The 12,833-nt window shown below is 40.6% G+C and overlaps 1 protein-coding gene across 3 annotated transcripts in view; it reads right to left on the reverse strand.

Annotated features, from left to right (window-relative positions):
* Positions 1 to 6,238: 6,238 nt before the first annotated feature.
* Positions 6,239 to 12,833, reverse strand: part of rapgef2 (Rap guanine nucleotide exchange factor 2) — a 96,407-nt gene continuing 89,812 nt past the window's right edge. For all 3 annotated transcript variants that reach the window (XM_033018290.1, XM_033018272.1, XM_033018282.1), the window contains one exon: positions 6,239 to 7,893. In XM_033018290.1, coding sequence (XP_032874181.1) covers positions 7,887 to 7,893 — 7 coding nt within the window. In that variant the 3' untranslated portion in view covers positions 6,239 to 7,886. The remainder of the gene's footprint in view (positions 7,894 to 12,833) is intronic.

Genomic DNA, 12,833 nt, shown 5'->3' on the forward strand with positions numbered 1-12,833 from the left:
TTTGTCTATGTTTGTATGCTGTGTGACCCGCTGGGAGCCTGGACAAGGTGGGAGCAGGCCATGGACCGAAAAATCACATGGACTGAGCTCTGGCAGGCTGAACCACAGCGCATCAAGTTCCTGGTCCAGGCAGTGTATGATGTCCTGCCCAGCCCATCGAACCTCTTCATCTGGGACAAAGCGGAATCTCCGGATTGCCCGCAATGCTCAGGCAAGGGGACGTTGGAACACATCCTGAGCAGCCGCCCAAAGGCTCTTGGGCAGGGCCGGTACACCTGGCGTCACGACCAGGTTCTTAAACCCATTGCAGAAGCCATCAGCATGGGAATCAGCAGCTGCAGATGATCACCACCCAGATGATCACCTTCGTGAAGGCTGGAGTGCAGCTGCCAAGAACCACAGCAGCCAGGAATCCGGCAGGAATCCTGGCGACTGCGCACGATTGGCAGCTTTCCATAGACCTGGTGAAACAGCTGAAGTTCCCACAGCACATTGCCACGACCACCCTGAGGCCAGATATCCTCCTGGTCTCAGAGGCGACCAAAAACATTGCCTTGTTGGAACTGACAGTGCCGTGGGAGGACCGTCTGGAGGAGGCCCACGAGAGGAAGATGGCCAAGTATGAATAGCTGGTCATAGACTGCCGCAAGCAGGGCTGGAAGGCAAGGTGTATGCCCATCGAGGTTGGCTGCAGAGGTTTTGCAGGGCAATCGCTCTACAAAGCCTTGAGTGCACTGGGCATAAATGGAGTGACGAGGAGAAGAGCCATCAAGAACACCACAGAGGCAGCGGAGAAGGCCTCGAGATGGCTCTGGATCAGGAGAGAAGGTCCATGGGGAGGAGCGAATGCCACCTGAACACGTCGTGGTCTGATCAACCACGGCTGGGTCGCCTTGGTGAGGGTGTCTGATGTTGAAAGACCCGAAACACCCAATGACCCAGGTTACATCATTGATGATGTGTTCAGGAGCATCTATCGATGTATTTGTATCAACACCAACTTTTTGTGTCCATCTTCAGTTGAAACCAGCATCTGCAGTTCCTTCCTACACATAGATAGTTAATGAGCTAGAACCAATAATTTGACTATGTATACCCTACTAAATAATCAAACTTTACTGCTTTAAACATTTAATGTGCTAGAACCAATAATTTCACTATGTATGCCCTACTAAATAATCAAACTTTACTGCTTTAAACGTTATTCCCTTCATCCTGTATGTGTACACTGTGGGCGGCTTGATTATAATCATGTATAGTCTTTCCGCTGACTGGATAGCACACAACAAAAAAGCATTTCACAGTACCTCGGTAAACGTGACAATAAACTAAATTAAACTAAATGACATCAATCCCATTCTTTGTATTCTCCCCAAATTCTAAGCAAGGCCCCCTGGATTGTGTCATTCACTTTTACATTGTAGGCACTTTAAAGCAGTCAATTAACCTACTGACCCACGTGTCATTTGAATGGGAGCGGAAACTGGACAAAATGAAATTGAATTAAGGAATGGGTGATTGCACAGAAACAGAATTTATTTCAGAAGCAGAGTTACAACCAGGCACATTTCACAGAAGTGTGTAGGAAGGAACTGCAGATGCTGGTTTACACCAAAGATACAGTAAAAATGCTGGGACAGGCAGCATCTCTGGATAGAAGGAATGGGTGACGATTCGAAAGGTGACAGTCTGAAGAAGGGTCTCGACCCAAAACGTCACCCATTTCTTCTATCCAGAGATGCTGCCTGTCCCGCTGTTACTCAAGCATTTTGTGCCTATCTTCACATTTTACAGAAGGGCGAGTTGCAAGCTGGATTATCCTCTTGCTGTGATCTCTTCTGCTTTCTCATACTGCTACAAATACTCAGAGGTGTTTGCGTTCAGTTTTTCTGAGTTTATAATGTATATTATATCAAGCCATTGTGTATTCAATAATAATTAATATTATAATACTCGTTTACCCCTAATCAAGCTCCCCTTGATTGCTTAAAAGGTTAATAAATGAAATGTCAGCAACATATCTCAAAATGTTACTTGTATAATGACATGTGCCTGGGAATGCATCGGAAACACTGTTGTGCTTCAGACAAGTTTTCTCCCGCATTAATCACATTGGTTCTTCTGGAGATGTACATAGAAGATGAAAGACTCAGAGGAGAAACATCCTGAATTGCTGAAAATCTGAAATAAAAGGGAATGTTGGACATATTTAGACAGTATCTGTAATAAGGGAAAAGTTTGAGTGAATGATTTTTTTCCTAGATCTGACAAAACCTTAAAACATTCTTTAATCTTCTCCCCACTGAAGCTCCAAGTCTTTTGTTTTTAACACAGATTCCCAGTATCAGCAGTTTTATTTTACTTCCAGATTATATATGGGTCAGGTAGTTTGTGTTAAAATTCTTCCCCTGATCTTAGGTTGAATTGAACCAGGTGGTCCTCCATAAATAAATGCACTAATCACTACTGCTTATTTAAAATAAATAAAAGATAAAGAAAAAAACTGCTGGAAGTATGTGGAAGATTGCATGCCGACAAAGACAATAGAATGATCCCCAACCAGAAACCATAGACGAACCACAAGTTACTTTCACTGTTAAGATCCGCTGCATACAAGTCAAACAAACCCCAATGGTACAAGAAGGACCTCTATGATCTCTGCAAAGCCATCAAGGGTGCCAAGAGACAATACTGGGACAAACTCGAGTCCAAGGCATAATCAGTTGGACATGCGGAGAATGTGGCAAGGTCTGAATAAGATAACTGGCTGCAAAGCAAGGTCAGGCAACATCATTGGTGATAGTGCGACCTTACCCGATGAACTGACGCAGTCAGGTGACGCAGAGGTCTACAAGAGGTCCAGATACGACCTTGACAAGGCCATCAAAAAGGCCAAAAGGGACTTCCACTCAAAGCTGGAGGATGGGGCGGATGTTCGGCAACTGTGGCAGGGTTTGAATGCCATCACCTCTTACAAGGCGAAATCAGGAGGCAGCTCAGATGCTTCTCACTACATACCAAGTAAACCATTTTCTTTTGATAACATGATTATGGCGTAAAAATACTAAAGATAAATTCTTTTTTGATTTTAATACAAGCAATAATTTCATTTAAAAAAATTACTTATTGCATCGTCTCTCTAAAACTCGAATTCAGAAAGTACAATATTTGTAGTGATGTAAATAAAAAGACATTTGATACACTGCATATTTCAGAATCTAATAATTCCTCACGATCTAGATTGTTTTGAAATATTCATTGGTGCGTTTTTTGTTTCTGTTTCGAGTGGATCTTACCTGGGCACATTATGGTCTGGCTGTGGGAACAGCAGTAACCTGGTCACTAATCTGATAGTGATATCTTTTGACTGGAGTCCCCCAATGGGCAATATGTGTGATCCTCCAAGTTTAAAGCTGGCATCCTCATCTTGCCAAACTATCACAGTTCATACTGAATGTCCAAAATTCATTTTAAATAAAATGAACCTTAACTACCCGATCAGTAAATTCAAACCCACAAATTGATAGACAAAATTAATGGGAAAAGTTAGCTGTCCACACTGGGAAAAAAAAGTTAGCCACAGAGATAAAGAACACCAAGTATCTTGAAACAGATACAGGTCAATAGAAATCAACAATATTCCTGAAATGGCAGGTTAATAATGCAAGGATAGAAAGCTCAATTAGAATGGCTCTGCTATCAACTCAATATAACTATTATCCTCTTTTATCAGTTGGCAAGGCAAGAAATATAGGCTGGTTCAGTCAGTTAAATATCAAGAGAACTATTATGTCTTTAGATCAGGAGGCGTGGTTCAGAGGAAGGGAATAAAGGAACCCACCTATGCACTTCCTGGACTTAACATGATTAAATTGTAACTGATACACTGCTGAAAATAAGCACACTTAAGTAGGAAATCTAAAGTAGAGCAGAGCAGAAGCAATCTTGCAGCACTAGAGCAAGGCACCCAAGAATCAGAAAGAGGATTTGCAAGTTAAGTTAATTTAATCATCCCATCATACTAATATTACGAATGGTCCAAAGAAAGTAATTTGCTTATCAAAGGGAGGGGGCATGAGGGTTATTATTAATAAGGAAGATGGAGACTGGGGACAGAGATGGAGTCCGTTGGTAGGAATTTGCAAGGGAAGGAAACTGGCCTCCAATGATAAGGTTGTCAATCTGTATTTAGCACGTTTTATTTTCAACACTGCAATGATTCTCTCACCAGTAACATGTTAAATTATCAAATTAATTATCCACATTACTATACGATATAGGAACAGTAGGCCATCGAGTGAGCTCTGCCATTCGATCATGGCTGATCTATTTTTCCCCTCAACCCCATTCTCCTGTCTTCTCCCCATAACCTTTGATGCCCGTACTAATCAAGAATCTATCAATGTCGTTTTAAAAATACGCAGTGATTTGGCCTCCACAGATGTTTATGGCAATGAATTCCACAAATTCATCGCCCTCTGGCTAAAGAAATTCCTCCTCATCTTCATGCTAAAGGTACGTTGTTTTATTCTGACTGTGCCCTCTGGTCCTAGATTCTCCCACTGCTCGAAACATCCTCTCCGCATCCACTCTATCTAGGCCTTTCATTAATCTGTAGGTCAAGTCAAGTCAAGTTTATTTGTCACATACACATACGAGATGTGCAGTGAAATGAAAGTGGCAATGCTCGCGGACTTTTGTGCAAAAGACAAACAACCAAACAAACTATAAACACAATCATAACACACATATTCTTTTACATAATAAATAATGGAAGGAAAAACGTTCAGTAGAGTTAGTCCCTGGTGAGATAGGCGTTTACAGTCCGAATGGCCTCTGGGAAGAAACTCCTTCTCAACCTCTCCGTTCTCACCGCATGGCAACGGAGGCGTTTGCCTGACCGTAGCAGCTGGAACAGTCCGTTGCAGGGGTGGAAGGGGTCTCTCATGATATTGTTGGCTCTGGAGTTGCACCTCCTGATGTATAGTTCCTGCAGGTGGGCAAGTGAAGTTCCCATAGTGCGTTCGGCCGAACACACTACTCTCTGCAGAGCCTTCTTGTCCTTGGCAGAGCAATTCCCAAACCAGATGGTAATATTTCCGGACAAGATGCTTTCCACCGCCGCTGCGTAGAAGCACTGGAGGATCCTCGGAGACACTCTGAATTTCTTCAATTGCCTGAGGTGGTAAAGGCGCTGCCTTGCCTTACTCACGAGTGCTGAGGCGTGTGATGCCCATGTCATATCCTCGGAGATGTGGACTCCCAGATATTTAAAACAGTTCCAATGAGACCCCCCCCCTCCCCCCATCCTTATCCTGTTAAACTCTACCGAGTACAGAACCATCAAACTCTACTCATACGTTAACCCAATCATTCCAAGGATCATTCTCATTAAGCTCCCCTAGACCCTCGTCAACGCCAGAGATGAATTGATAACGTTGTTCTTATTCTTATGGCCGAACACAACTTTGTTACACCTGCTGGGATTCAGCCAAAATTGATGGGCACTACCTCCGCCCAACAGTTAATTGGTAAAACAATACCGTTCAGCATTGTTTTATATACTATAGTTTTAATATTAATATGAATTAACTTGGTATGGAAAAATAAGGACAATAAACATGGACAAATAAAAGCAACTTCTCTCAAACGTACCCTCAATTTCTCCACCGCATCTTCTCCCAAGTGCTTTTCTAATACACCTGAGACGTGCTCTTCAGTAAGCCAGGTGTCCGCCTACTGTTGTGGATGGACCTCTCACTCATGTCACCTCTGTGCCTCGCTATTTTGCTCTCGCTTCCCCTCGTCCCAGATGGAACAAGGACAGAGTTCCCCTTGTCTTCTGTTCTCCGCATCAGGTTCTGCTTCCAACGTATCATTCTATGGCAATAGACAATAGGTACAGGAGTAGGCCCTTCGAGCCAGCACCACCATTTAATGTGATCATGGCTGATCATCCCTAATCAGTACCCCATACCTGCCTTCTCCCCATATCCGGACTCCGCTATCTTTAAGAGGCATTTCCGCCACATTCAACGTGATCCCACCCGTCATATTTTCCCATCCCCACCCCCTTCTGCATTCCATAGAGACCATTCTCTTTGCAACACATTGGTTCATTTGTCCTTTCCAAGTCCCTTCCAAGCCAATCCACCCTCGTCCCAGGTATTTTTCCATGTAACTGCAGATGTAGCACCTTCTGGAAATATAGTTAGGAATACTCAGAAATAAACAACAGCACTTCTCAGTTATATTTATTCCCCAGCTTTGTATAAACTGGATGTAGAAGCATAAACAGTACATTTCTACCATTTTCAACAAAAATATAACCATTATGTACAATTATTGTATTAAAAATACAAAAGAGATACAGACTCCACCAATTGTCTTTCTAAAAGACATACAGGTACAAGTAGTATCAAAAGTATGAGGAAATCACCAGTTAATCATACATTTTGCACTTAACATCACAGATTTGTTGAAATGAGATTAGCATTTCTATGTTCTACAATTACAGTTAAGTTTATATTATTTGTGCAACTCTTCAATATATCTATTATTTATCTTTGTCTGCCTATATGCACACAATTTCCATTGACTGTAGAATGACATCGACAAATTATGCATAATACAGTTAAATTACCAATGTATAACTGACCAACATGAAGTATTTTCAAATAAGGCGGGCCAAAAGTATGATTTCATGACAGTTAAATAAAGCACTGATGTTTTAAATACAGTGAAAACACTGCAGTCTTCAATTGAACCTAAGTTTATTTACTGATCAATATGATCAGCTGAGCTCAATGGAAATAAAAATACAAGAAACAGATCTAAGAAAAGCAGTTTCCATACACTTGAGTACTACTCAGACTGGCAGCCTTCACTACTGGGAGTCTGAAGAACGGCAACAAAAGTGCTGCTGCCAATTCAGTAATTTGAAGTTTTAAATAGCAGCAGAAGGTGGTTTGCTTTGAAGTCTCAGTCTTCATTATAGGCATGCAGTGATATTCCAAGAAGCATAAAATAAGTTAATTTCCTTGTACATACTGCAAATTTCAAAGGCTGGAAAAAAGAAATGAGGCTTTTCTATAAGAAGCCTTGTGTCCCTATCATCAAATAGGAGGGCGCCATAATTTTGTCAAAGGGAAGAACTAGCCAGCATGATTCTAGGATACAGAGCGCCATCCACTACATTGTCATCCAGTTCAATTATTTAAAATACTAATTCAAAATCCTACAATCAAAAAATATAAGTTATGTGTAAAATAATACTGTAATCGTGGAGATCTTGTGTTGGTTGTTCTGTAAGCAGTATTTAATCAAAAAAGTTGACATAAATTAAAAACCTGTCTTGATCTCTGTGCCCAAAAGTTAAGTGAATACAACATGTCCTATAATTAGCTGAAATACAAAATCATGCATGATTCGCTTGTTGTTTAAAATCGTCACTTTTTTTTGTTTAAATGACTAACGTGCCAGAGTGGCCAAAAAAAGCCTGCAAAAGAATTTGAAACGTTCTAGGCTGATTAAAGAATGCATCAAGAGCAGGTCCATAGTGAACAAAGTAAAACTCAATTCTGAGCAGTTTGTGGTGCTGGGTGGTAACAGGAGTAGTCTGTTGAATAAGCTCTGTGCATTAAAAGCAATACAGTTCCAAAGTGCCAGGACAGTTTCTTCACAGTATTCCACATGCGGGGATAAAAAGCCCCATGCTGCTTTAAGGCAGGGAAAGAGGCAAGTGGCATCAGGAATTTCATTCAAGAGAGTTCCAAGGTTCCTACATCTGGATGATCTGTTGTGCTGTCCAAAATGTAGCTTGCATGAAGTGAGATAAACTTAAGAAAAAGCAGGAAGCAAAAACTGGTCAAACTGCAGAAACTTGTTCATCTTCTGTGAAAATAAATAAAAGTTGAAATTAAAATTCTCATAATAATCTATACATGTCAACAAATAGTAAAAATCTAAAAGGTGGCTTGGTGCTAAACTGATATTGTTGGATAGTATTTGGCTATTAATGTGAGAAATAATTTCACCAAGATTAAATAAAAAGTCTAGCAATTAATTTAACAATTCTAATTAGCACATGATGCTACAATCCATCAGGGAAATGATCAACTTGAAGTGAACATATCTTTCAGAAAATAAGCACCCCACATCACACTGTATTAACCTATACCAGATTTTGGGAAGTGCTGCACAGGGATATTTTTCTATAGGGGTAAGATCAGCAATTATCTCTCGTCAGAGTTTTTCCTTGAAAGGAACTGTTCTCTAGAGACCACAAATTTGATCATGTAACCAATGGGCAAACTGAATCACAATTAAACGAAGCAGAGTGAAAGTTGTGCTTTACAATACATAAGACTGGGTGACCAAAAGGAAAGAACTACCAGATGCTCTGGCTAAATGCAATAAATTGCTATACAGCTGAAAAAAGTTCTAAAGTCCTTAACAGCACCAAGTAGCAATTTTAGTAATTGAAGATGGATAATGGTAAAATAATTCAGAAGACAAAGGTAGACAAGGCAGCCTTACAAGTCTACAGCTAGAATGTTCAAAAGAAGCAAGTTAAAATGTTAACCAGAATTAACAAATAGACAGAATTAAGTGCCATAATTTTTTTGAACTTCCACTCCATCATTATAAAGTTGTCACAAGCTCCTCTTATGAGTTTTAGAAAAACATCCACTTAAATTACAGGAATAGAGTGGTATAAGCTCAGACAATTTTAAGGAATGAGGCTTCCTTCATTCTGCGAACTAACTTTATCAGTTGTTGCATTGTGATCCTCCAGAATTGTACAATGAAAGTACTTGTAACTGGCTCCTTGGCAAAAACCCGAGACGCATTATGCAGAGATATAATACTGTGTTAAAGATTGATATTAGACAAATATTAAATATTTAAGTAATGGGCACTCGAGACTGATAATAGATAACAAAAATGAAATAAACTCAGCAGGCCAGGCAGCATCTGGGGAGTGTTAATGTTCCAGTTCTGTGTTAGTTCTGTGAAAATGCCAATATAATTTTACACCTGGGAGCAGTATTGACAAAACTCTCAACAGTATGTTAAGAATAATACAGGTACAGATTTTTAGTCTTCTGTAATCGCTACTGAAATAGCTGGTTTTATCTTTAAAACAAAATTAAAACTTTTCTAAATCTTTTGCCAATGAGCCATTCAGTATACCTTAAGGATTCTACCACATTCCGCACTCTTAACAAAGTGGTGCTAAGAACAAAGAGAGTAGCTTTCAGCAAATTCTTTTCTGAACTTTTCATATTTTATTGTCTAAATTTAAAGGGACATTTTCTTTGAGCCCTGGGTATTTTGCATTTCTGCTGAGGTTACAGTTGCTGTGTGGAACAAAATACAAGGAAGTTTCAGGCAACGCACCACTTGCAGGGAAAGAATGGAGCTTTATAAAAGAACTGTAAACAAGGTAATGTTTTAATTTCACACTGGCACTAACCGCAAGGAGGAGAAATACTGTTAAAAAGAGCTCATCTATAGCATAGATGTTTTGTCAATGTGGTCTACGTGGACTTTACCGGTTCTGGCGCTGTACATGCGGCAGCCAGCCTCTTCACTTGTCCATCCATCTATTTATTTATTTATTTAATTCCTGTTTGTTTTGTCTATTTTTAGGTTAGTTAGTTTTCGGACCATGTTCTGGGGGAGGACATGTGTGCTGTGCAATAACTGGTCACTTAAATATCATGATTATTTGTTATTTCATTTTTATAATGCACATGATACTTTCAATATCTTGTAACTTTTGACTGGCGGCAGACCAATTTCCCTCTGGGATAAATAAAGTGGTATTGTATCGTATCAACAAGGCCTTTTCAGATCGGAGACCTGTAACTGGTGGTGCGGCTTAGGGTAGGTGCTGGGTCCTTTTTGGTTTGTCATGTATATTAATTGTTTGGAAGAAAATGGATGTGGCATGATAAATAAGTTTGTAGACAACACCAAAACTGGCAATATAGTAAGTAGACAGTGAAGCGGGTTGATAAAGGTTACAATAGGATGCAGATCAACTGGAAATGTAGGCAAGGGATGGATGATGTAGTTTAACTCAGACAAGGGCTAAGTGATGCAGTTTCAGAAATTGAACCAGGTCACACCATATCGAAGTACACAATTCCCTGAAAGGTCAACACTGTGGTGAAGGTGGTGTATGGTATGCTTCCTTTCATTGGCCAAGTACTGAGGATAGCAGATGGGATGTCATGTTCCATTTGTATAAATCAGTGGTTAGCTGCTCTTAAGAGTACAGTGTGCAGCTCTCTGCTCCCTGAGCTATAGCTTGAATGTGATTAAAAGATTTGCAGGAATGTTATCTGAATTGGAGGGCTTGAGTTATAAGCAGAGATTGGATAGATTAGGATGGTTTTCCCTGGAGCAAAGGAAGCTGAGGGATGACTTTGTGAAGGTTTATCAAATTATGAGCAGCTTAGGCAGGATACAGTCAAAATCTAAAATCAGATGGCTGAGGGTTAAGGTGAGTGGGGAAAGATTTAAAGGGAATTTAAGGGGTAAGCTTTCTTTACACAAAGGGTTGTGGTTTTATAGTATGAGCTGCCAGAGGAGATAGTAGAGGCAGATACAATTACAATGTTTTAAACACATTTTGGACAGGTACATGGATGGCAAAGATTGAGAGGGATATGGTCAAAATGCAGGCAAATGGGATTAAAGTAGAGAGGTACTATGTCCAAGACGGCATGGATGAATTGGGCCATAGTATCTGTTCCTGTACTGTATAACTATGAATGTTTATGAAGCTATGATATCTATTAATGGGGAAACTAGCTGCCTAGGCTTTGCCATAATTGTATGTGAGGAAACTAAATAAAACAGATTTAAGATTTTTTTTTTAAAGTACATTAAGGGAAAGAGGGTAACTAGAGAGAGAATAGGGCCCCACAGAAACCAAAGCAGTCATCTCTGTTTAGAGCCGCAGGAGATGGGCAAGATCCTCGATGAGCATTTCTCCTCTGTTTTACCGCGGAGAAATACATGACTCGGGAGCTTGGGACCGTTAATTGCGATGTCTTGAGGGCAGTCTGCATTACGGTCGAGGAGGTGCTGGATGTTCTGAGGCATATGAAGGTGGGTAAATCTCACGGGCCTGATCAGATATTTCTGAGGACACTGTGGGATTTGAGAGAAGAAATTGCAGGAACCCTGGCTGAGATATATGAATCTTCATTGGGCAGGGGTGAGGTGCTGGAAGACTGGAGGGTGGCTAATTTGTGCCTCTTGTTAAGAAGTACTGCAAGTAAAAGCCTGGGAACTATAGACCAGTGAGCCTAACATTTGCGGTAGGCAAGCTACTGGGGAAGAAACTGAGGAATAGGATATATATGCATTTTGTACATGGGAGGCCATCTCTTACGAATATGATTTGAGGTTTTTTGAAGAAATAGCAAAAAGGCTGATGAAGACAAAACAGTGGATTTTTTCTAGATGGACTTCAGCAAGGTTATTGATAACACTCCGCATGATAAAGTGCTGTGGAAGCTTAGATCACATGGGATTCATGGGGAGCTAGCTAAATGTATACAGAATTGGTTTCATGGAAGGAAACAGAGGGTAGTGGTGGAAGGTTGTTTTTCAGACTGCTGGGCCCATTGCTGTCTGTTGTTTATATCAAGGATTTGGATGAAAATGTACAATGCACAGTGGTGCAGCAGTAGGTTTGCTGCCTCACAGCACCAGTGTTTCAGCATTGAAACTGACTACGGGTGCTGCCCATGCAGAGTTTGCATGTTCTCCCAGTGTCTTCATGGGTTTCCTCTGGGTGCTCTGTTTTCTCTCCTCTGGGTGCTCTGTTTTCTCTCCTCTGGGTGCTCTGTTTTCTCTCCTCTGGGTGCTCTGTTTTCTCCCACATTCCAAAGACGTGAGAGTTGGTAGGTTAATTGGCTTCTGTAAATTGTCCCTAGAATGTAGGGTAGTGCTGAGATCAGGTGATCACAGGTGGGCCGAAAGGCATATTTCCAAGTTGTAACCCTAAAGTCTGAAGCACAATTAGTGATTTTGCAGATGACACTAAAGTGGGTGGTCAGAGCCATACAGCATGGAAACAAGCCCTTCTGCCCAACTTGTCCATGCCGACTCAGATGCCCCATCTACACGTCCCACCTTCCTGCATTTGGCCCATATCCTCTATACCCTTCCTATCCATATATCTGTCCAAATGTCTTTTAAAGGTTGTTATAGTACTTGTCTTAATTATCTCCTCTGGCAACTCATTTCACATACCCTCCAAGGTGAAAAAGTTGCCCCTCATGTTCTTATTTAATCTTTCCCTTCTCCTGTTTCTTTCTTCAGCCTTTTGGGAGAAAGGTTGGATGTTCAGACTTAAGAACAGCTTCTCCTGAACTCGTTCACCTCATTCACACCCCTTTCCTGGACATGTACTCATACTCTTAACTCGACCCCATTCGGTAATTCCACTGCATTTTAATATTCTAATGCACAACTCAGATTCTGTATTGCCATCTTGCACCATTCTGCTTTTTGTACTTGTTGCATTTATCATTATGGTAGGCATAATCATTATTCAGAGGTTCATGTGAACAAGGAATTTCAGTGCACCCTGGCGTCCATGCCGATAAGATAATCTGAAATATGACACTGAAATATTTACCCTTGTTCCATGCTTTAGTAGGAATATGGTTGATTTGTATCTTTGTCTCATTTATCTACTGTTGATCTATGTTTAGATATTATTACCTAATAAAATTACGCTAATCTTAATTTTGAAAATGCCACTTGATCCAGGATTCAGTCTTTTGAAGGAATACAATTCCATGTCT

The sequence above is a fragment of the Amblyraja radiata genome, chromosome 1 (assembly GCF_010909765.2).
Source record: "Amblyraja radiata isolate CabotCenter1 chromosome 1, sAmbRad1.1.pri, whole genome shotgun sequence".
NCBI lineage: Eukaryota > Metazoa > Chordata > Chondrichthyes > Rajiformes > Rajidae > Amblyraja > Amblyraja radiata.